The sequence below is a fragment of the Lytechinus variegatus genome, chromosome 4 (assembly GCF_018143015.1).
Source record: "Lytechinus variegatus isolate NC3 chromosome 4, Lvar_3.0, whole genome shotgun sequence".
Classification (NCBI taxonomy): domain Eukaryota; kingdom Metazoa; phylum Echinodermata; class Echinoidea; order Temnopleuroida; family Toxopneustidae; genus Lytechinus; species Lytechinus variegatus.
The window spans coordinates 24,363,357-24,384,793 of record NC_054743.1 but is presented as its reverse complement, the minus strand read 5'-3'; the positions used below and the strand labels follow the sequence as shown (position 1 = coordinate 24,384,793).

Here is a 21,437-nt window from a genome sequence, read left to right as displayed (position 1 = left end):
AAGGTTGAAAGTGCAATATTTCAACAACATATCACTATAGTTTGATATAAATAAACTTGAACGATCTTAAAGGACAAGTCCACCCAACAAAAACTTGATTTGAATAAAAAGAGAAAAATTTGACAAGCATAACACTGAAAATTTCATCAAAATCGGATGTAAAATAAGAAAGTTATGGCATTTTAAAGTTTCGCTTCATTTCACAAAACAGTTATATGCACATCTCGGTCGGTATGCAAATGAGGAACTGATGACATCACTCACTCACTATTTCTTTTGTATTTTATTATATCAAATATGAAATATTTTTATTTTCTCGTCATTGTCATGTGAAATGAAGTTTCATTCCTCCCTGAACACGTGGAATTCCATTATTTTAACATTTTGTGCTTCAGGCAAGGAGGTTCTTATCGTCAAATTCGTAAAAATTGAAATATTGTATAATTCAAACAATAAAAAACAAAAGAAATAGTGAGTGAGTGACATCATCGACTCTCTCATTTGGATGTAACTGGCTCGTTCATATAACTATTTTGTTAAAAATAAGCGAAACTTTGAAATGTCATAACTTTCTTATTTTACATCCGATTTTGATAAAATTTTCAGCATTGCATTTGCTTGAGTTTTCTCTATTGATGCAGACCAACATTTTTCTGAGATGGACTTGATCTTTAACAATGCTTATGTTGGACCATTGGTCCATTTTGGCTTACCTGATCCTCTAAGTTTCTTCTTTAATTTTGCCTTTTCCTCTTGAGATGAAACACCCATGATATAAGAGATAAGATGATTCCTATTAGGCATCCAATCACAAAGTATTGAATGAAGATATGTTTCTTCTCTGTGGAGTCAAAACAAGGAATAGATTATGATTAATTCATTCATAAACAAATATTATTTGGAATTGATGGGAAAATTTAAGTATCTAGTATCAAATTTGTACTTAATTTATTAAAACACATTGATATGAGTTACAAAGATTTATTACATTATTTGTATTTGATTGCAAATTTCAGTTTTACTTTATAGATCAAAAGAAGATATATATGAATATATTCAGAAGATACATATGAACTACAATAAATTTGAATTTGTATGAACTAAACTTATTATCAATTTAAAGTACCTAGCTCCTGAGATAAGAAACTGAAATGGTGTGATCTGATTGGCTAAAGAATGAATGTCATAGAATAAGGCCGTGTTTATGCTTCCACTTTTCAGGCCAGAATCAGCGTTTCCAAACGTGATTAGTCCAAAACATGGTTGCATCCATGCTTACTTTCATTTAAACGCTGTTTCAAAACGCCGATCGTAAACTCACAAAAAGGTGCGTTTGTAAACGTCGTTTGACCAGAATCAGGCTTTCTGGGGAAGTATAAACAGAACTACGATCGTAAACGTGTTTAAATGACGTCATTTGGTACATGCTTCCGGTGAGATGAAAATCCGCGGGCAAATACAGTCGTATTGCTCCATGTTATCTCCGCATAACAACAATTGGAAAAAAATTCAACCTCGCTTTACGATGCGAAGCCAGCTGGAGATCATGATTTGCTCTGAAAAGTTAAGCATAAACAGCACTCCCAGAACCATGTTTACGATCGGCGTTTTGAATCGACGTTTGAAATCGCTGATTCTGTCCTCGCAATGGAAGCATAAACACACCCTTAAATGAGTACCATTTCTGATAGTTGGGAACATCTAACTTTTATCATATTCACAGTCAAAGTAGTGGAGAGCATTTCATTAACACTTCTCATCTGTCAACTTTTTTTGTTTTATTTTGATTGACTGTTACCATGGTAACTGTTTTGAGAAGACTGACTTTGCAGGATAAAATGTCACAAGTCATTTCAGGAAATCCCCCCCCCCCCGCGTGCTTCTCGGCCCATCAAATCAAGAAAAGATGTCAGCTTTGGTAAGTTTGTCAGACAAGAAATGTTGATGAAATTCCTCCTGGCTTTATTGGTTTCATAGAATGGGGGTACACAGATTCATTCAAAAGAAAACAAAACATTCATGCAGCCAATAACAAATCTCACCTTTAAGAAACTCTATAAAAATCATGAAACTCCCAACAAAATCACCTAAGCCATTTGTATCCGAGCTCCCCGATCCTGTTGGTATTAATGCTGTTGAGTTTGGATAACTATTGTAAGAGCTCTCATTGTACGCATCACTGCTAAAGGAAACTGAAGAATCTGTAAGAGAAAATAATGATTAAAATGAAATGCTTTTAAGAATTGATAATTGTATGATGTCTGCAATCAGGCTTTCAAATAAAAATGAATTCAACACACTCTTCCATCAATGTAAGCAATACTGCCCTCACGCGACTAATGAGGGGGTAATGAAATGTTTGTGAAAAAAAATCGCACATTTTCTATATGCTATTCCGTTGTAGTTCTGAAATGACGAACACTTAGGGATCATTTTTATATTCTTTATTTGTTGTCATCGTTTTTCAGGGCAAATATCAAATAGACATTACTATCATCATACAATAAGTACAAACTCATGTAACTGTCATCGCACATTTTTTCATCAATCTCATTATCAATTCTCCTGGCAAACTGTCAAGAATTCTCGACATTCTTGTTGCCAGACCAAATATTTATTCCATGCTATCATTTGCCGACAAGTTCAATAAACACATCACTGAAGTACCCCCTCTCGTGTGCCAAGTTCAAGGAATGCACTCCAAATAGAAATCACGCAAGCAGGGTGATAATACAATCATGTGGATATCATCATATATTTCAAATTTGGAAATGAAACATATGTTAGTACTATAGAACAATATTGAGAAGGAGATTCTAGAATAGAATGGTCATTTTGGTTGGTAATATTTGTCTATGAAAAGCCCTTTGACCTAAATAAACATTAAAGATAGCTATTGATGATGATGTTCGTCCTTTGCTTGCGAAGATGAAGAAAAAAAATCACAATTCAATGTGGATTCGCAGATGGCTGAATAGCACAATCTTCGCCTGAAAAAGTCTGTTGCAATGTGGACAAGCAAAAGCCATCAGCTGTGGGGGCAGGAACAGTGATGGTGTTTGCACTTATCTTAACAATATAAATGACATCATCAATGCTACAAAATCATATACCCCAATTCATACGATTCCTCTGTTGCTAACTTGCTATCCAATCAACTACAATCTGTTGTTATAGGTTTTTTTTCAAATGCTTTGCCCATTCTTTTGGAAATAGATGAAATCAACCCTGAGAGTATTTGATAAATAGCGCCATCACATGACACTTATTTATTACTCATATCTAGATCAGACTTTCTGTATCATGGGCAAGACTAATCAAGTATAAACCAGCTGATATAATATTTTTTTGGGGAGGCATTTATTTGAGATTTATAATTTCTGCTCTATTAAGCTTGGATAGATAGATAGATAGATAAAATGGTTTATTAATAAAAATCAAGACATCATCGCGGCTAAGGCCGAATTGCGATGTATTTACAAGGTAATAAAGACACAAAAAATATTCAAACAATAACGCAGATAATTATGAAATAAATAATAGGATAAAGTATGGTATTGTGGAATTTGGAAAGGTAAGAGAGACTTGGGAAGGAGGAGAGGCAGATAGAGAGAGGGGGGGGGGGGGAGAGAGGGGGTGAAGGGAAGGAGTAGAGTAGAAAGTCAGAAGAAAAGAAGGTACAAACATTATGAAAGAGGTAAAGACATGAAGTTATAAGGCTGTACATAAGAATAAACAAAGTTAGAAGAATTCGAAAGTAAAATATTATCCTTAACACGTATTGGTATAGTGGTCCATTATCATTTACCGAATTGTACATTAAAAGCAGTAGTATTTACAATTCAACATTTCGAAGAAAGAGAGGAAGAGGGATGGATAAAAAAGAGAGGGAGAAATATGGATAGAGAAAGACAAACAACAGGAAGAAAAGAGTCGCAAGGAAAGGAAAGGAATACAACAGAGATCATGCGAGTAGATCATTTGGTAAGTATATTGGAATGAAAGTGTCAAATTTAAGAGTTATGGATTTATATCCGCACATGTACATGTACATATGCGGAAGAAAAATTACCTTTAAAAAAACTTTCAATTCTTGTGCAATACAATAATAATACCTGACTTTCAAAGATCATACATTTTTAAGTGATAATTATGTATAAATTTGCTAATTCTAAAGCATTTCAAACAGTATATTTATGTTATCTACAATACTTAAAAACATAATGATTGTATACATGTACAAGTGGTGAAAATAACTAACTAATGTTCGTAATTCCAAGTAGAAATAGAGAACATATTATATGAATAATGTGACATACTAATGATTAAAAAAAAAACCATTGACAAAAGAAGCAGTCAGAGAAATACCATACTATGGATATGGGTTATTTATGAGTCATGATTGAGAATTTAGGAGGTCAATCAAGTACGGGATGGGACTGTTCCGAAATCTATTAGTTCTACATTTTAATTGTTCTCTTGTGTTTGATTTGCGCAAAGTTCTGGTGTTCTTAAGAGGGGGTATAAGATATGATACCCTCTCATTTGAAATCAGTCTTTCGGCAAAAGTCAAACACAGTGCCTTTCTTCTGTCTGCAAGAGAGGGGAGGTCCAATACATTCAGAGCAGAATCATATGACTGAAAATTGTGTCCCAAGATTATTTTCAGGGATCTTTTCTGCACCCTCTCTAGACGAGTCACTTGTTGTTTAGTTAGTCCTCCATTCCACACTGGGCAGGCGTACTCTAATAGGGGTCTGAGGAAGCCCATGTAGATAGTACAAAGGTCCTCAGTTGGCAATCCGTGTCCTTTTAGGATTCTTATAATATGTATCCTTCCATTGGCACGTTTTATCATGAAGTCGACATGATCATTCCACTTCAAATCACTACGAATATGAACTCCCAGTAATTTGACAGACACAGATTGCTTCAATGGCTGGCCGTGTATTGCTAGTAAAGCTGGTTCGGGTGGCTTTTTCATAAAGCACACCTGCATACTTTCACATTTGGAAGGATTTAGAGACATTCCATTAGATGTGGACCATTCAGCAAAATTGTGCAGTGTCCTTTCCAAGACATCTGGATGATCTCCTGCAAATCTTCTATCAATCACAGTCACATCATCAACATATTTCCAATATGCATTATCACTGTCATGTAGGGCATTATTGATAACGATTAGGAACACAATGGGCCCAAGTTTAGTTCCTTGAGGTACTCCTGCATTAAGGGTCACCCACTCTGACTTAACGCCCCTGTACCGAACACACTGAGTCCGTTCTGCAAGAAAATCGGCTATCCAGCGGATCAGTGTGGGTTTGATACCAAGTGAGATCATCTTTTGAATGGCAACCGTGTGATCTATGCGGTCAAAAGCCTTGCGGAAATCTGTCATCACAAGAGTAGACACTGCTTTACCCTTTTCTGCATGATGGAAGAGGCAGTGCAGCATATCTACTAAACAGTGTGTCGTTGATAACCCCTTTATATTACCAAATTACTTACTGTCGAGTTCCTTTCCAATTGCTTGCATCAGCCATCTCGACACAAAACCTTCAAACACCTTAGCGAAGGTGTCAGTCAAGGAGATTGGAAGGAGCTTGTCGATAGTAGCAGGGGATGTTTTAGGCACAGGGACAACTACAGCTCTCTTCCACAGCTTCGGAACGGCACCTTCAGCGAGTGAGGTATTGAAGATATGGGCCAAGGGGATACTGAGTTCACACGAAAATTCTCTGATGATCCGAGAAGGCATCATGTCGGGGCCAACAGCTTTACCAATCTTCACCTTCTTCAGCTGCTGGTAGACATGCCAAGGTTGGATGCTAGGTGGTGGAGAGGGATCAGGTAAGTATGCAGGTAGGTTCCCAACATTTAATGCCGGAACATCTTCAGACACAGACCTGAAGAAGTCATTGATCCTGTTCGCTATTGCGGGGATATCATCCTTGTCGACACCAGGAACAGTGATAAAAGTATTACTATCCTTCATATTAGTCATGATTTTGATTTCCTTATACCACTCCGCGGGATTTGCTTTCTTATGCTTCCTGACACGATCATTGTAATAATCATGTTGGATGGCCTATAACTAGCAATAAGGAATACCATCCTCCTGAGCTGAATGAAAAGAATTATTTACAGTTGGTAGACATGGTAGGAGATACAGTACTTACCACTAAAACTTGGTTGTAAGGTCCTAAATGGTGCTCCAGAAACAGGTTCTAAACCCCCTGTCCCTCTCCCTCCACCTCCTAGACCGTTGATAGAGGACCCATCAGGAGCTCGATTGCTGGGGAGGGGCGGTAGACCCGGGAACCGGCGGGGCTTCCGGAATATACTTTTACTCACTGCAGAATGGGGAAAAGAGGAAAACAAAGAAAGGTTATATATATCATTCTTACTTTGTGAATGACAGAAGTATGATGGGCGAAGAGAGAATTGGGGCTTTTACACTGCCAATACTCTCTGAAAAAAAACCCAGGTTATTCAATAGTTCCTCATGTTTAAAACACTGGGAGATATCAGTAAATAGTTTGAACCCAACACTGAACAGTCCCATAATCATATTTCTCTCAAACTTAAGCACGATCAGATTAGTTGATCTCTTTTCAGTTTTCATCCCTCTAAACTTGCCAAAATACTTTGGTTTATTTGTCAAGGAGCTTTTATGAAAGACAAGTATGATTAAAAGGCACAGATGAGAAAGATTTTAACAGGGAAGTGGGAGTTAGACTTCCCTTGATACAACATAAGAGCTTGAAGGCATATAAAATGAAAAGAAAGTGGAAAAGGGTGACAATCCTCTGTATGCTTTACAGGAGAACAGCATACAGAATGGAAGATAGAAAAAGGGATGAAAAGGAAATAGGAGACAATAGGAAAAAGGTGCCGAAATCCAAAGACTTATAGAGGTGTCAAGAGAGTACAGATTAGGTTCGCCGATTTAGCCCTAGGCCTATATGTGCAACACAAACAAGAAGAAAACACCTTTCTTTCATTGGAATCTACAGTGCAAAGAAATAACATGGCTTCCATGGCATGAACAAAGAAAAATAAAAGGTACATCTGTCGGGCTCTAACCTCAGAAAATGAAATTCTGCAATGATTGTGATATTCTACAAGGCCTTTTGACGGTCTTATATGCACATCATAAATGAATAATGCTTTAACAAAGTGTGACAGATTTTCTTGGTAACCCTCCTAAAACTCACAAAAAGATACAAGAAAAGTACAACTGAAAACATGAAGATAAGAAGAGAAATATATCATTGAGAGTAGCAAATGTAATGTAAATGAAAAAAAGGAAGAGGCTTAAAGGGATTAGAAATCGTCAAAGAGAATAAAGCAATCCAATGCCATTTTCCTATGGTCAACACTTTGCATGGCCAAAATTTAGATGTCAAAGTAGTTTGGCTGGCAAAACCATCCCCCCCCCCCCGTCAAAACTTTGGGTCAGCAAGAAAGACGCTGCTCTAACTCCAGTTGGGATACGGTGCAACAAAACTTTTGACTGGCCGAATCCCTCAGGCTCAGTCATACATACCCATCTGTGCAATTGGTGTTTTGGCCAAAGTTTTAATGCATTTGCGAAAATTAGAAGCTTATTGCTGGCTTAAATTCTAGTAATGTAAACGATTTCAATCAGGTAGATTTGGCCAGTCAAATCTTGAGCTAGATGGGAAAGCGGTATGAAATGGCAAAAATGAGACAAAAAACTAAAGTTTCAGGTTGAAAAATGCAATCAAACCACTGGTTATTATGCATGACTTTCAATCATATAAATTAATCCTAATAATTCCTATAATTTGTGTCGCAGGACCTTAATACAGATCAAAACTAAGGAATAGTCACGGAGAAGAAAATAAAGAGAAGCTACAAAAATGCACATTCTCTATCTCTCTCTCCCTCTCTTTCTCTCCTTTTCTTTTTTAAAAAGAGAAATGACCTTAATGAACAAAACATAAATACCGTAATCATACCATGGTATCATATCTTCACTCAACATTATAAAAAAATACAATTTGCTTGCTAGGCCTGGGATTAAACAATAACAAATGAAATAGGAATGATAAATTGATCATTTAAATGAATGAAAAGTCGGTAATCATGTGAAAATTCCTGCTTTTCTAATAATAAGAGTGGGAATTTTAATTTTCGAATTTTGTCCTTGAATCGGCATTGCCTTAGCACAGCCACTTCTATTTATAATGATTACAGCATCCATTTATTAAAAGAGCGGTTATTCAAAAAGATCAAAATGCGTTATTGTGCTCCTTTTCTTTTGATTGTAAGATGCATCCCAACCAAAATTGTGATTGGAAACTCAATTGATTGTGGAGGATGATTGATGATTTGAATTGATTAGTCAGAGTTGGCTCAAGGTTGGTCTACAAATAGGTGATTTTTAATGCAATTTATCACACCAAGGGAATGATGAAGTGCTTGGGAAACAGACATCAAGAGCACTTTGCTAGCCTGGTGTAACAATGCTATCTGAATATTGTTTTGTGCTTATTTTGCTCTTTCTTTCACAATCTCTCTGTTCCTTTTCTACTGTTGTTTGAGTCTGCAAAGGCCTCTATCTTTACTCTCATCTCGTCTGTCCAGGAACCTTTTACACTTTGTGTTATTGTCTCTCCATCTCTTCCCTGTCTGTTTGTCTGTATGTCTGCCTGTCTGTCTGTATGCCTGTCAGTTGGTCAGTCAGTCTGTCTATCTGTCTGTGTGTCTCTCTCTATCTCAACGTTTCCCTCTCCCCATTATTTTTTTTGTATCCCTATATATATATATATATATATATTCATCTCTCTGTCTCACTGTCATCCTTAAATCAATGAAGGTGCCGTTCCTTCTTTCCTCGCTGCTATTAATCTAAACTAATGATGTTCAATTATTCAAAACAAGGATTTCTAACAGTCATAAGTCCCTGGAACTACCCTGGACACATCTTCATCAATGCAAGATTCACCTTTAATTGAGGTGAAACCACAAAGCCACAAGACAACAATACTTAAATGATGGGACTACCCTCTATTAAACTTGTCAAGATGTGACTGTGTATCGTGTGATTTTTTTTCAATTGTCAAGAATACCAAAGTGCTGTAAGCTATACTTTTGATCCTCATACAAATACATTAAGAACTTAATTCATACTATAATTTTCAGTAGAATTAGGCCCTATATGGAGGCCTATACATAAAACATACTAAAAATCTTTTTATTTTTGACTGATCATTATCAAAGTATTATCAAAGTTATTTGGGGTGGGGTAACAGGTGGCATACCTCTTTGAACAAGTATTTCTCAAAAAATCACCTGGGATATAACAGATACAAATAATATTTACAACTGATCATTAATTTTGTATGTTATTAAACCATTGACTTAAAGTTAATCAATGGTAAAATTGATTGTATATTTCATGTCACATGCACTTGATACATTACTTGTCATTGATGATCTCACCCTGCATCACACTTTTCCATCTCCAATGTCATCAAATAGCAAAGAATAATGCACATCTCGCACACCAACTTTGAATTATTAAGATTCACCAAGAGAATAATAACATGTCTGACAAAGCGATGACATGCCTCTTATTCACGGCGAGACACAAATGTTCAAACACGAATGTTATCTTCAGGATTCGTCTGAAAAGCAATTTGTTTCACGTTCCTGCCTGGCAGACTAACGGATGACAATGTTTGCTTAGAAATTCAAGTGCATGACATGAAAAAACTAACGTAATAAAGGAGCAACATGCATCATGCGACTCCTCCTCCTTCTTCTTTGATCCTATTCAAAATATAAATTGAAAGTTTAAAGGTAAGGATCAGACCCCATGTGTTAATAACTTCAGATAGCATAAGATTGTAGAAGTAATAAATCAATCAAAGTTGAATCATTGATATTTTCAGAAGGGAAGGGGGGGGGGTCCTATTCAGAATATAAATTGAAAGTTTAAAGGCAAGGATCAGAACCCAAGAGTTAATATACTCTAAGATTGTAGGAGTGCCAAAACATCAACCCAAGTCAAATCAATATTTTCAGAGGGGGAGGGGGGGATCATAAGCGAGTTTTGTGTAGCATGTATTAAAACAAAATGTTATGCAACGTTACAATATCGAGAAAATTCTTCCATGAGATTTCAGAACCAAACTCCAAGAAGACAGAAACAGGTTTAAGTATGAAGAGATCACATCTGTAGCATTGTACCTCAGGGAATCAAACAAAGAAACATACATAAAACAGATAATTACAAAGATTCTGGTTGTAAACTTTCACTGTCTTGGGAGAGTTTTAGTGGATGATGTACCCATCTTTGTCACACCCGCTCAAGCCTCTAATTGGCAATTAACTTGACACCAAAGAGACAAGTTAGAGACAGTAAAGCTCTCAAGGATTTACCAGACAGATGGATGATCAAATGCTACAACATCCATTATCATCAGGACCATTCACACCAGCAATAATTTTCTCTGAAAATTTATCTACACAAAGAGCTTGGACATTAAATTGACCTGTTCACAACAAAATTCTCACAAGTTCGACAGAGAAACATAGGCCTACCAGTTCACCAAGCAAGTGAAGCAAGCAAGCATATTTTTTAAAACCTTTTTTAATACAAACATCAGATTTGAGATAGATCTTTAAATAATATTCAGAATATGATCCCACATATCCCCCCTTTTACTTTCCTTGTATTTCTTTTCCTCCCATTTTTGTCTTGGGTGTAAATTTGTTGGGATGGTCCATATTATAGCACCCCAAGTCCTCCCCCCCCCTTTGTGGCCTAACATGCACCCACTATGAACACTTCCAGGTGAAGATCGCTTCCCTGTAGACCGATCATGTCCTAATTCACTCTTAAACCAGTTTAACAAGGCAAAGAGGATGGTTTTCCAAACTGGCTTCCAAGACCACTAAATATCACTTTGAAAACTGCTTTCAGCATTCTTATTAGAGGCCTATGCATAAACATGGTTTCAGCTGGTGGCTTTCACTGATAAAGTAGATCCATTAGGAATGTTTCAGAAGTAACAGGTCTAACATAACTGGCATCGAAAGTAGCATTGTCTGGTCTGAATGGGGCATGGAAGAAGCTGCCCATTTCTCACCTTGGCACAAGGTGAATGAAAGTGTGGAAAGACAGATGGAAATAGATGGATTACGACACATCAAGGGTGTGTAATGTTTATTTAGCTCATGCAAACAGAATATAGAACAGGGTTTGTAAGAGATCATGGCTTAAGTCCAGTTCAGACAACAAGAAATGTATTTCTTAAATTGTATAATGCAGATGATGATTATTATTATCATTACAATTATTGTCAAGCATGGCCACCACCACCATGAAAATCATAATTATCACAATCATTCGTAAGTATCCTTCATTACCATATTACCATCATCATCATAATGTCTATTATAGTCATTATCACCATCATCATCATTGTCACCAAAGTCACAATCACCATCATCACCATCACCACCACCACCACCACCACCACCATCATCATCATCATCATCATCACCATCATCATCATCATCATCTATATTTCATTATCATTTCCATTATCTTTTTCATCTCACCTATCACCTCAACATTTAAGAAATTATTTCAATGCTTCATTCATGACATTCCGCATTTTATCAGTGTAACTTTAGCCCCCCCCCACCTCCATCTTTATACAGTAAGTAAACTGGTCTAAATGGGGATAGTTCTGGGATCATTGCTTGGATCAGCTGACATTGTTGACCATTCTAGGATCAAAACCACACAAAGCTCATTCACACCTAGCCTAGGCTTTGTCAATATACTCCAAAGTCAATTTCACAAGATTATTCAAACTGTTTTGACAGAAATGGCATAAAAGAGGTGTGGAGTTGGGGCATATGGACAAGTTGTTTGGCATTAACATCACACATGGTTGTAAATTCCAAACAAAATTAGCAATGGTGATTGCCAAAATCATCTGTATCAAAAATGTTTTAAATTCCTTTTTAATCATGAGTCTATCACAAACAGATGTTTATCTTCATGATTCTAGAAAAAAATGGTGATTAAATGCATATTTAAACTCTTCAAGTACAAAAAGTAGGTCTAATTAAGTTATCCCAGAGTTATTGCCCCCCCCCCCCCCATTAACCCTCCAATGGTTACATTTCATTAACCACAGATGAATAATATTATTTGCAATCTGTTCATATTCATTATTGCTGCTGTATCTGGTAAGTATAAATGAAGCTGACAGATTTAAAACAGTGCAAATATCTACATTTTATTTTTTGAGCTCAAATTAGTGCTAGGGGTAGTTCCAATCCACATCTCCCTCCCACAAAATAATATACAGATATGTACTGATACAGAGCAAAAAAATATCCCTTCCGTAATAGGCCTACCCAATGCAACATCAAGCTTGACAAGTAAATAATTGAATAAATAAAAATATTGAAAACATTTTTTTTTTCATTTTGCAAAATTCCTTCTTGTATTATTTCCATTCTTTTTTCTCTCATCGAATGTAGTACAAGAATTTCAGCCATTATCCTCATAGGCCTACTCTGACCAATGTCCACTCCATCACTGTCCATGGTCAACACAGATGAGTCATAAGATAAGAATGGGGCGCATCATTACCCCCTTGGGGTGCAATATTGACCCTCAAACTCTCACCTACTTGCTAAGTTGGAGTGTTGGTTTCTCTTCCCTTTCAGCAATGATCAGTGGAGTGTTTCACAAAACACCTTGTCTGTGATTTGCATACCAAGTAAGCTCTCAGCCAATGAAATACAAGCATTTCAGTTGCTTGTAACAATATAATGGCAAGAATGCTTCATGAAACTCTGCCGTAACAATTCCAGCAGCTTTTCAGGTGCTAATTGCAACATTCTCTAGATAGATTGTGATTCTAGAAATATGGAACTAATTGTTTTTGTTTTTTCAAGTAATGCTTTAGAGGGTCTTTTTACCCGAACATTTCAAAGATAAATTTAATAGGAATAAGGTCAGTAACATTTTTTTCAGAAAAAAAAGATATTTCATAGATAAGTGGAAAGGTAGTACGATAGGAGGCAATGTCAAGCAACCGCCAGGCAAGGGCGTCAGAGTGTATAGCAGACAAAACCATTCAACCGCATCACGATGATGACAGATTGTCATTAAAATCCGAGATGAGTCTAGAAACGCTGAATAATATCATGTATTTGTGCTCCACTAACCATTCTAACTATAGATCAGCATCGCACCTGAAAGTACATTGCCCCCTTCTTCATTCCTTGGCTGAACAGACACATCCCTTTTGTGTCAATTTCAAGGGGAATTTGGTTCATATTTTATTATTTATTGATTATTTTCCCCCAAACCCACCATCACAGGGGAGATGTGTCGCTGAGTCATGGATGGGTTTATACAATAATTAATAGATAGCAGTGACTCATATTGAGTTTTAGTGCGATTGCTAATTTGCATATTGTTGTACTTTAGGTTGAGATGTTGTTTTAATTTGAAATTGCCATACCAGGGTCAATGCAGATCTATTGTTGTGTACATACTGCTTGTTTCTAAACAGGGGGAATGTGCTCCCAACTTTTCACTTAACAGACTGTTTCATTCCATGCGAACCAAGGCATACAATCTACAAAAATAATTGTAAACCGTATATATTTCAAATATATTGAACGTAGGCCTATGGCCTTCTTTCATTTAGCATTAACAAAAAGAAAAGACCTTGGCAATAAGATCCATTTTTTGCAACATCCAGCTTGCTTTCGAAGAGGCAAACAAGCAAAGTGAATGTTTCTCTCCTTCTATAATTGAGATATCTTATATTAAATGTGACAGATCTCTACAATAGAAATGAAGGTAATTTGTGGTTTGTTTTGTGGTTGGTAATAATAGGCCAACTTACTCAAATATTTCTATAGAATAAATAAAACATTCATAGGCGTGGGAATTTCGCTAACCTCTTTTATTTCAGTACACAAAGCCTTTGCAAACATCACAGTAAATACACACAGACAAATCATTATAGAATTACTAATACCAACAAATCATAGTCATGGGAAAGTGAAAAGAAGAGTTAAAGAAAATTGACTTATATTCTCAGACCATTAAAGGTAAATGCTAGTTTTGGTAAAAATATCAAAATGAGTTCGCACAGAATCCAATGAAATGACCCCCAAAGTGTCTGTTTGTATAAATAAAACGTATGTGCCAAAGGATTCTGGAAGAAATTGTGTAATTGCTGAGAAATCAGCAAATAAGCACAAGATTCGGGTAGAGCGTCGGGCCCGACAATCAAAGCTATAATTATACACTGTCCCACATGCCCCTATCTGTGTTGGGGATCTTCGGTGTGAACATTTTCAGTGTAGATTTCAAGATTTCACAAAGTTCAGTTTATGTAACTGTACCAGATCTAGATCCTCGATGATATACTGACAATTAAGCCTTGTTTTACAGACTTTCTCATGAAATCAGTATTTACTGCAACTACTGGAATTTCTCTTTAAGCAATCAGGGCAGTTCTAAGACCATTGAGCACTCTGTACAAACTGCTGTTTAGGTTTTTAGACGATCCATCATTGTAAAAAAAATAACACTGGGTAGAAACAGAAAATAATAAGAAGAAACTAACAAAAAGATAACTTTGTATAACCAAAATTAAGATGATAAATATCAATAGGCCTGAATCATAGCCTGGATGATAATTATGGAAATAATTATCATTTACTAGTAGGCCCTACTTCTTTGTGCAATCCTGAATGTATCTTTAAATTGTAAGGATATATTCAGATTTTGAGTCACAACTCACAAGATAAAGAAATGCGATAAAAGACCCAACAGAAAGACTGATTTTTCATAATATCTTTATAAAAGAAAATATATAGTAATTAGTAAAAATATACATGTTTTAGACCTTCCTCCAAGATTTGTGATTTTCACATTCATATTCTTCCTAATCCTCTCCTTCATGCACCAAACATCTTACCTATCATTTCTTAACATATGAGCCTACATCACAGCTGTCACAACCAATCATCTAGTACATTACTCTCCTTTGTTACCATGGTAACAAACAATCATCCAATCAGGTTAGAGTGAAATAGTTTGTTGAACAGGTGCATATTATGGCATCAGTGATAAACCCAGATTCCACTGAAATAACATGCCACAGTGGATGCAATTCAAAACATTCCATGATTACACCATTTCCTCTTGAGGTTATTTCAATGAATGAAAGATGAAAATTAAATTATGACGTGTTATTTGAACACATAAATCTAATTGCAACCTTGCTACATTGATGAAAAGGGAGGTGGTAGGCCCCAATGGTTCCTTTGGTCTACACATGACACTGTTATCAATATCAGCAACTCTGCATGTTTAATATTTTAATATGTATGCTTAGGTCTATATCATAAATATTGTGACATAAAAGTGCTGTAAGATATCGGTGACATTATCACCATCATATTCTTCTTGTCTTCTTCCTCATCAAAATGTACAACCATCTTCATCACAAGTAGTCAAGTACCACCACCATTGACCACCATCACCACTACCATCATCATCATCGTTGTTGTTGTCGTCATTATCATTACCATTATCATCATCATCACATTCATCAACATCATCATATTCATCACCATCATCATCATGTTAATCATGATCATCAATATCACCATCATCATCATCAATATCACCATCATCAACCTTAATATCATCATTATCATCAACATCACCATCCTAATTTATGCAGGATGTTTCTAGTCAAGACTTCCACCTCCCAGACCAATATAAAAAGTCCTATAATTTACCAGAGCACATGTTTACCACAGGTAGGTTCAACCAGGGACGTCCCTGGTTCAACATGACAGATGCGCAGAAACAGCAGAAGTATACGAGGCCGTTCTCATTATGCTTTCTAAAACTAGTTTACTGGAAACCGATTCAGGAAAACACTTTGGAAGATTGCTTCGCTAGCGTTCCCACTTGATCATACGAAAGTGGTTTTCAAAATCACTTCACGTAAAGCGCTCTTGTTGCTATGGAAATGCCCTCAGTGGGGTGACACATTTCGCGTGAAATTCAAAACCGCAGCATAGGTATTCTACACCTGTCGTGTGGAATAGCGCGCTCAAAATGTGCGAAGATCGCTTCCCGAAGAACGGTTGTGTCCTCACTTACGCTAAAACCAGTTTAACGAGGCAAAGCGATCTTGAAAACTACATCGCGAGGTGGTTTTCCAAACTGGTTTTGAAGATCGCTTCTAAGACCGCTTTGACCATTCTCACTATGCGTTAAACTAGTTTCCACTAAACTAGTTTCAGGAACGTAGTGAGAACAGCCTCTACGAGTGGTTTAAGTCTGTAATCATCTACCCAGCAGGTAAAACAATTTACCAGATCAAAACAATCATCATCATCATTACTAGGTCAAGGTTGCCATGGCAATATTGTCATCCATCATCACATTCATCAAAGCAAGAGTGAAGTTAGGCAAGGGCAAGGTTTTTAGGTTTAATATCCACTGGATTAGGACCACTCTAAGCTGAAAATTAACCATGTGATGACAGCTATGCAATGTGGAAAACATATGAAAATAATATTTTGAGATGGTTAAATTTGATACAGTAAACTTCAAGCTCTTTGAGCCTTATTTCATTACCGCAACAGGATTAGGGTGTGGGTTTTTTCAAGTGGGTTTTAGGGTCAAGGTTAGATTTTTTTTTTAAGTACAAGTTTGAAAGAGGATTACTTATTCATTTAGTCTACAAATTATCTTGGCCTAATTGTAAAGGTCTGGAGGGGGAATATTCAAGTTCATGTGGCCACAATGCAAAGGTCATGGTTAATTGCTTTGACGCTCTTTTTACTTCATCAATTTTGTTCAATTATATAATAACAGTCGCTGATTAAGGAAAACATGTTATCCAAAACTATGAATGAACTAATTTCAATCACAGCCTCAGGAGAAATTTAAAACAAATCATTCTTTAGTGCAGGCAGATGTATGCAACATCAAATTTAAATACGCTCATGCCACTTGTTACAAACTCCAATCTAATAGTGAAACCATTGAAGTTTTCTTGAAAAGGGTAAAGATTGATGTAGATCTCACTGGTATCTATGGTCCGTGTAAAATATAGGTATATTCAATAATATCAAATGTAGGAACATTCAAACTTTATTATAGCTTTATTGCTTATCTTATTTTACACTACAGTCCTATCACTAAGTGGTTCATTATTAAGTTCAAATCAGGAGCCTGACTTTCAGAAATAAGAAAAAAAATAGGGTAGACATCAAAATTATGTGATAGAAAAAACAAATTAATAAAATTACAGATGGGGATGAAGGAAGGGGGAGTGAGGAGGAATAGAAAGAGACGAGGAGGCAGAAGAGATCCGCACATGGGTCCCTTCCCTACCCCCCTAGAAATCTTTTTAACTGAATATAAAACAATCATCTGAAATGAACTACTAGATAGTAGTATAGTATTTCATTCAAACCATACCAAACACAAACAATGGTACAAACTATAACATCACAGAACTAATACCCTTTTCATAAACCTATCCTCCAATTAGCCGCTTAAGAGTAATGCAGATAATTCAATAAAATATTGCGTTCATAAACTCCGAAAATAAGCCGCATTAGTTTTACGAGCGCCCGTCCTGAAAAAGGCGGATAATCGCCATGACAACTGGACACGCCCCCTCTGATGCGGTTGTGTTGGAAAAGGGTGACCTTGTGACCGCACCATGGCAATTATCCGCATTATTTGGAAATGCGTTCATAAACTCAAAATCTTGTCCCGATGCTGCTATTATGCGGATAATAGCAGCATCAGAGTAATGCGGATAACTCTTATCCTCCTCCAATTTTACGACCAAATTATGCTGCTATTAGCCGCCTAATTCATTTTAATTGGGTTTATGAAAGGGGTATCAGAAGGATGATGATGATGCAGACGGGACGAGAGAGGAATGAAGTGAAAGATCGAAGAGGAGGAAGAGGAGACATGGGCTCAGTAACTACCCATGTTTGAAGTGATACTTCAGACATTCTCAGATTCCCAAAGGGCAGATCAAGTCACATTTCCAAGTGATACTCCCCTTCTTCAACTTCTATAAACAGCCCATGTCATCGCACTTCAAGCATTTTCAATTCATCTAATGGATGATCAAGTAAAACAACACTGAGTCTGAGAGATGATGAAAGTCAACATCGTCTTCAAATTTGGATGTTATCAAATTCTTATCTTGCAACTCAAGTTCAATGTGATCATGAATGAAATCATTTGATGAAAAAAAAGTGTTCGCAATATTTCATGAGCACAATGATAATAAAATCAAATTTCTTCTCCTGTAGGAATATACAGTTTCTGCTGTATCCAGGGAACCCCATGGTATAGACCCATACCTTGATTCTATAGTCTTGGCTATAAGTTTCATGACATTAAAAAAAATTCTGATTAAACAATAGTTTTGTCAGATGAATTTAAATCACTGAGCTAATAATATGCTAAATAGGTAGAAAATAAAAAATATCTAGCCAAAAAAGTAAAAATATTGCTGCTTGCCTTCTATGTATAGTATTTACTAGTATCAATTATTAATCCAGCAATCCTAAAAATATTCAATCATTTTGCTTCCAATAAGTCTGATGATCGCCAATTTACTGATCATCTGTAATACAGATTAAATTACCTCCTCATCAGTGAGGAGACGGAACACTCAACAATTTGGGCTTAATCAAATCAACATCATGAACATGAATTCATCTTCGAAAAAGAGTTACTGAACTAAAATATCCTGGGCCTACATCACCCCCATTACGTATTTAGGTCACCATTTTTTGCTGTGGTTTCTGGCTGGTGAGAGGTATGGCCTACATAGCAGGAGGAAGTTTGGTTGATGTGGTGATATACATCCATCCGCTCAAATTCAAAATCTTACAGTTACAGAATGGATTTATCAAGGTTTCAGCGCAACAATATCATCCTCCACCACCCCCCCCCCCTTTAACATCAACCACCCTGTCTTTTGCCAAATTCCAAAGAAAAATTGTGAAAGGGGTGGGACAGTCGTATGAGGGGGGGGGGGCAATCACATGACCCCCAAGGTCAGAAGGGCGTATGTAATACAATTTTTTAGCCCTCAGCCAGACCTCATAACAATGGCTAAAAATTGAGGAACTGGGAAAGTAGAACTAACTTTTCCCTTTTCAATCACCCTGATTTCTAACACAGAAATAATATCCCGTCAGAGCAAGAAAGGCTTTAGAATTGTAACATGATGTAGAATACAAACTGAACATGATGTACCAACTAACTCCCTTCTAGCGCTCAAACAAACCTGTATGATGGATTAGCATTCCATTTTTGATGACAGGTTGTTTGTTGAATGTTTCAGAAACTATAGCCTTGGGATGTTGAAAACCATTGACCTTTGACCCTGGGTTGCATGAGAGGGTTCATGGCCAGTGACCTCAGTCAGGGGCTGTGCATTCTGGGAATCCATCATGGAGTCCATCCATGAATTGAAGATGTTTGGATGACGGAGAGCCGGGATATCTGATGCCATTTGTAATTCCTCTCTATCTTGTATTTCATCATTTCACTAAGGCCTACTCATGATTAATGTCTCTTTTTATCAAGTGATGATCTTAGCTGATATTGCCAAACAATGGGGAAATGAATGGAAACTTCACAAATGGTAAGAAGTTTGTATGGCCTATATTATAGGCCAGGACCTAAACCGAAACTTTGTGCCAGGAAAAAATATATTATATATTTTTTCTGTGATTATTTTAAGGGCTACTTTTCACATATGCCTAAATCTTCAACATTGGATAAGCTTTATTAGCATTGCAATGAATGGGGATTTCCAGGGCTTTTTTTTTCATTTTCCAGGGTCCCGTAACACAAATGTTAGCGATTGATCGTATGCTTGATTTTCATGATTAAAGGAGAAGTCCACGCCAACAAAAACTTGATTTGAATAAAAAGAGAAAAATTCAACAAGCATAACACTGAAAATTTCATCAAAATCGGATGTAAAATAAGAAAGTTATGACATTTCAAAGTTTCGCTTCATTTCACAAAAACAGTTATATGAACGAGCCAGCTACATCAAAATCAGAGAGTCGATGATGTCATTCACTCACTATTTCTTTTGTTTTTTATTGTTTGAAATATGAAATATTTTGATTTTCTCGTCATTGTCATGTGAAATGAAGTTTCATTCTTCCCTGAACACGTGGAATTCCATTATTTTAACATTTTGTGCTCCAGGCAAGGAGGTCCTAATCGTCAAATTCGTAAAATTGAAATATTGTATAATTCAAACAATAAAAAACAAAAGAAATAGTGAGTGACATCATCAACTCTCTCATTTGGATGTAACTGGCTCGTTCATATAACTATTTTGTTAAAAATAAGCGAAACTTTGAAATGTCATAACTTTCTTATTTTACATCCGATTTTGATGAAATCTTCAGCATTGTGCTTGTCTGATTTTTTCTCTATTGATTCAAATCAACATTTTTCTGAGGTGGACTTGACCTTTAATTGTACATTAGTCAATGGACTCAATCATAGAAAAATGTTCTACGATCATTGCTAAGTTTTGTGTTACGGGCCCCAGGGGTCTTTTGAGCATGGGGGGGGGGGGGCTAAATCGCCCCAGCCTTGTAAAGTTTTTGCCATGATTTATGCATTGGTGCTACTTGGAAGGAATCTTATACCCTTTTTACACAGGCTAAAATTTCCTTAACCCCGTACTATAGGTGGGGCTAAATTGCCATTTAGCCCCACCTATAGTATGGGGTTAAGCTTAGCCCACTTTCTTTTTACACAGCATTTTTGCAAAGTGGGCTAACCCCACCTTTAGTACGGGATTATTTAGCCCTGCAAAAAAGCAGGGTTATCCCAGCAATTGCGGTGCTAAGAGCGATAGTACGGGGTTAAGATCGCTAGTGTAAAACGAAAGTGGGCTAAGCTTAACCCCGTACTATAGGTGGGGCTAAATGGCAATTTAGACCCACCTATAGTACAGGGTTAAGGAAATTTTAGCGTGTGTAAAAAGTGTACGAGTGAAGTACTTGTACTACGAATGATCGACAAAAACCACTAGTCCGGGGTTAGCGAGTTTCGTGTGTGAAAAGCAAGCATTCCTTATCCGAGGTTAGCAATAACAATTTGGCATGTGTGAAAAGGAAAAAAAATAGTACGGGGTTAAGGATAGTACGGGGTTAGCGATGGTCCAGGGTTAAGAAAATCCTGTGTAAAAAGGGTATAGGATTCCTAAACTAGCTCATCTATGGCAAATTCTTGCATTCCCATGACAAAATACCTTTACCTAAATATCTTGAAGCTCCTTGCCTATATAAAATACAGTTCCCTGCTAAAAACATGGAGTTAT

General features: G+C 36.6%; 1 protein-coding gene across 1 annotated transcript; it reads right to left on the bottom strand.

The window, feature by feature from the left end:
• Positions 1 to 734: 734 nt before the first annotated feature.
• Positions 735 to 19,598, bottom strand: LOC121412903. The gene is made up of 4 exons (XM_041605666.1): positions 19,469 to 19,598; positions 6,180 to 6,353; positions 2,043 to 2,201; positions 735 to 841 (listed from the first exon to the last, which is right to left on the bottom strand). The coding sequence occupies exons 1-4, from the start codon at positions 19,596 to 19,598 to the stop codon at positions 735 to 737; spliced, it is 570 nt and encodes a 189-aa protein (XP_041461600.1).
• Positions 19,599 to 21,437: the final 1,839 nt, after the last annotated feature.

Excerpts from the sequence above, each read along its gene's own strand:
- LOC121412903 (XM_041605666.1), bottom strand. The coding sequence starts at position 19,598 with ATGGCATCAGATATCCCGGCTCTCCGTCATCCAAACATCTTCAATTCA. Across the intron at positions 6,354-19,468 it reads ACCCTCTCATGCAACCCAGG|TGAGTAAAAGTATATTCCGG; the intron begins GTCAAAGGTCAA and ends CCCATTCTGCAG. Across the intron at positions 842-2,042 it reads TTTTATAGAGTTTCTTAAAG|AGAAGAAACATATCTTCATT; the intron begins GTGAGATTTGTT and ends TTGACTCCACAG.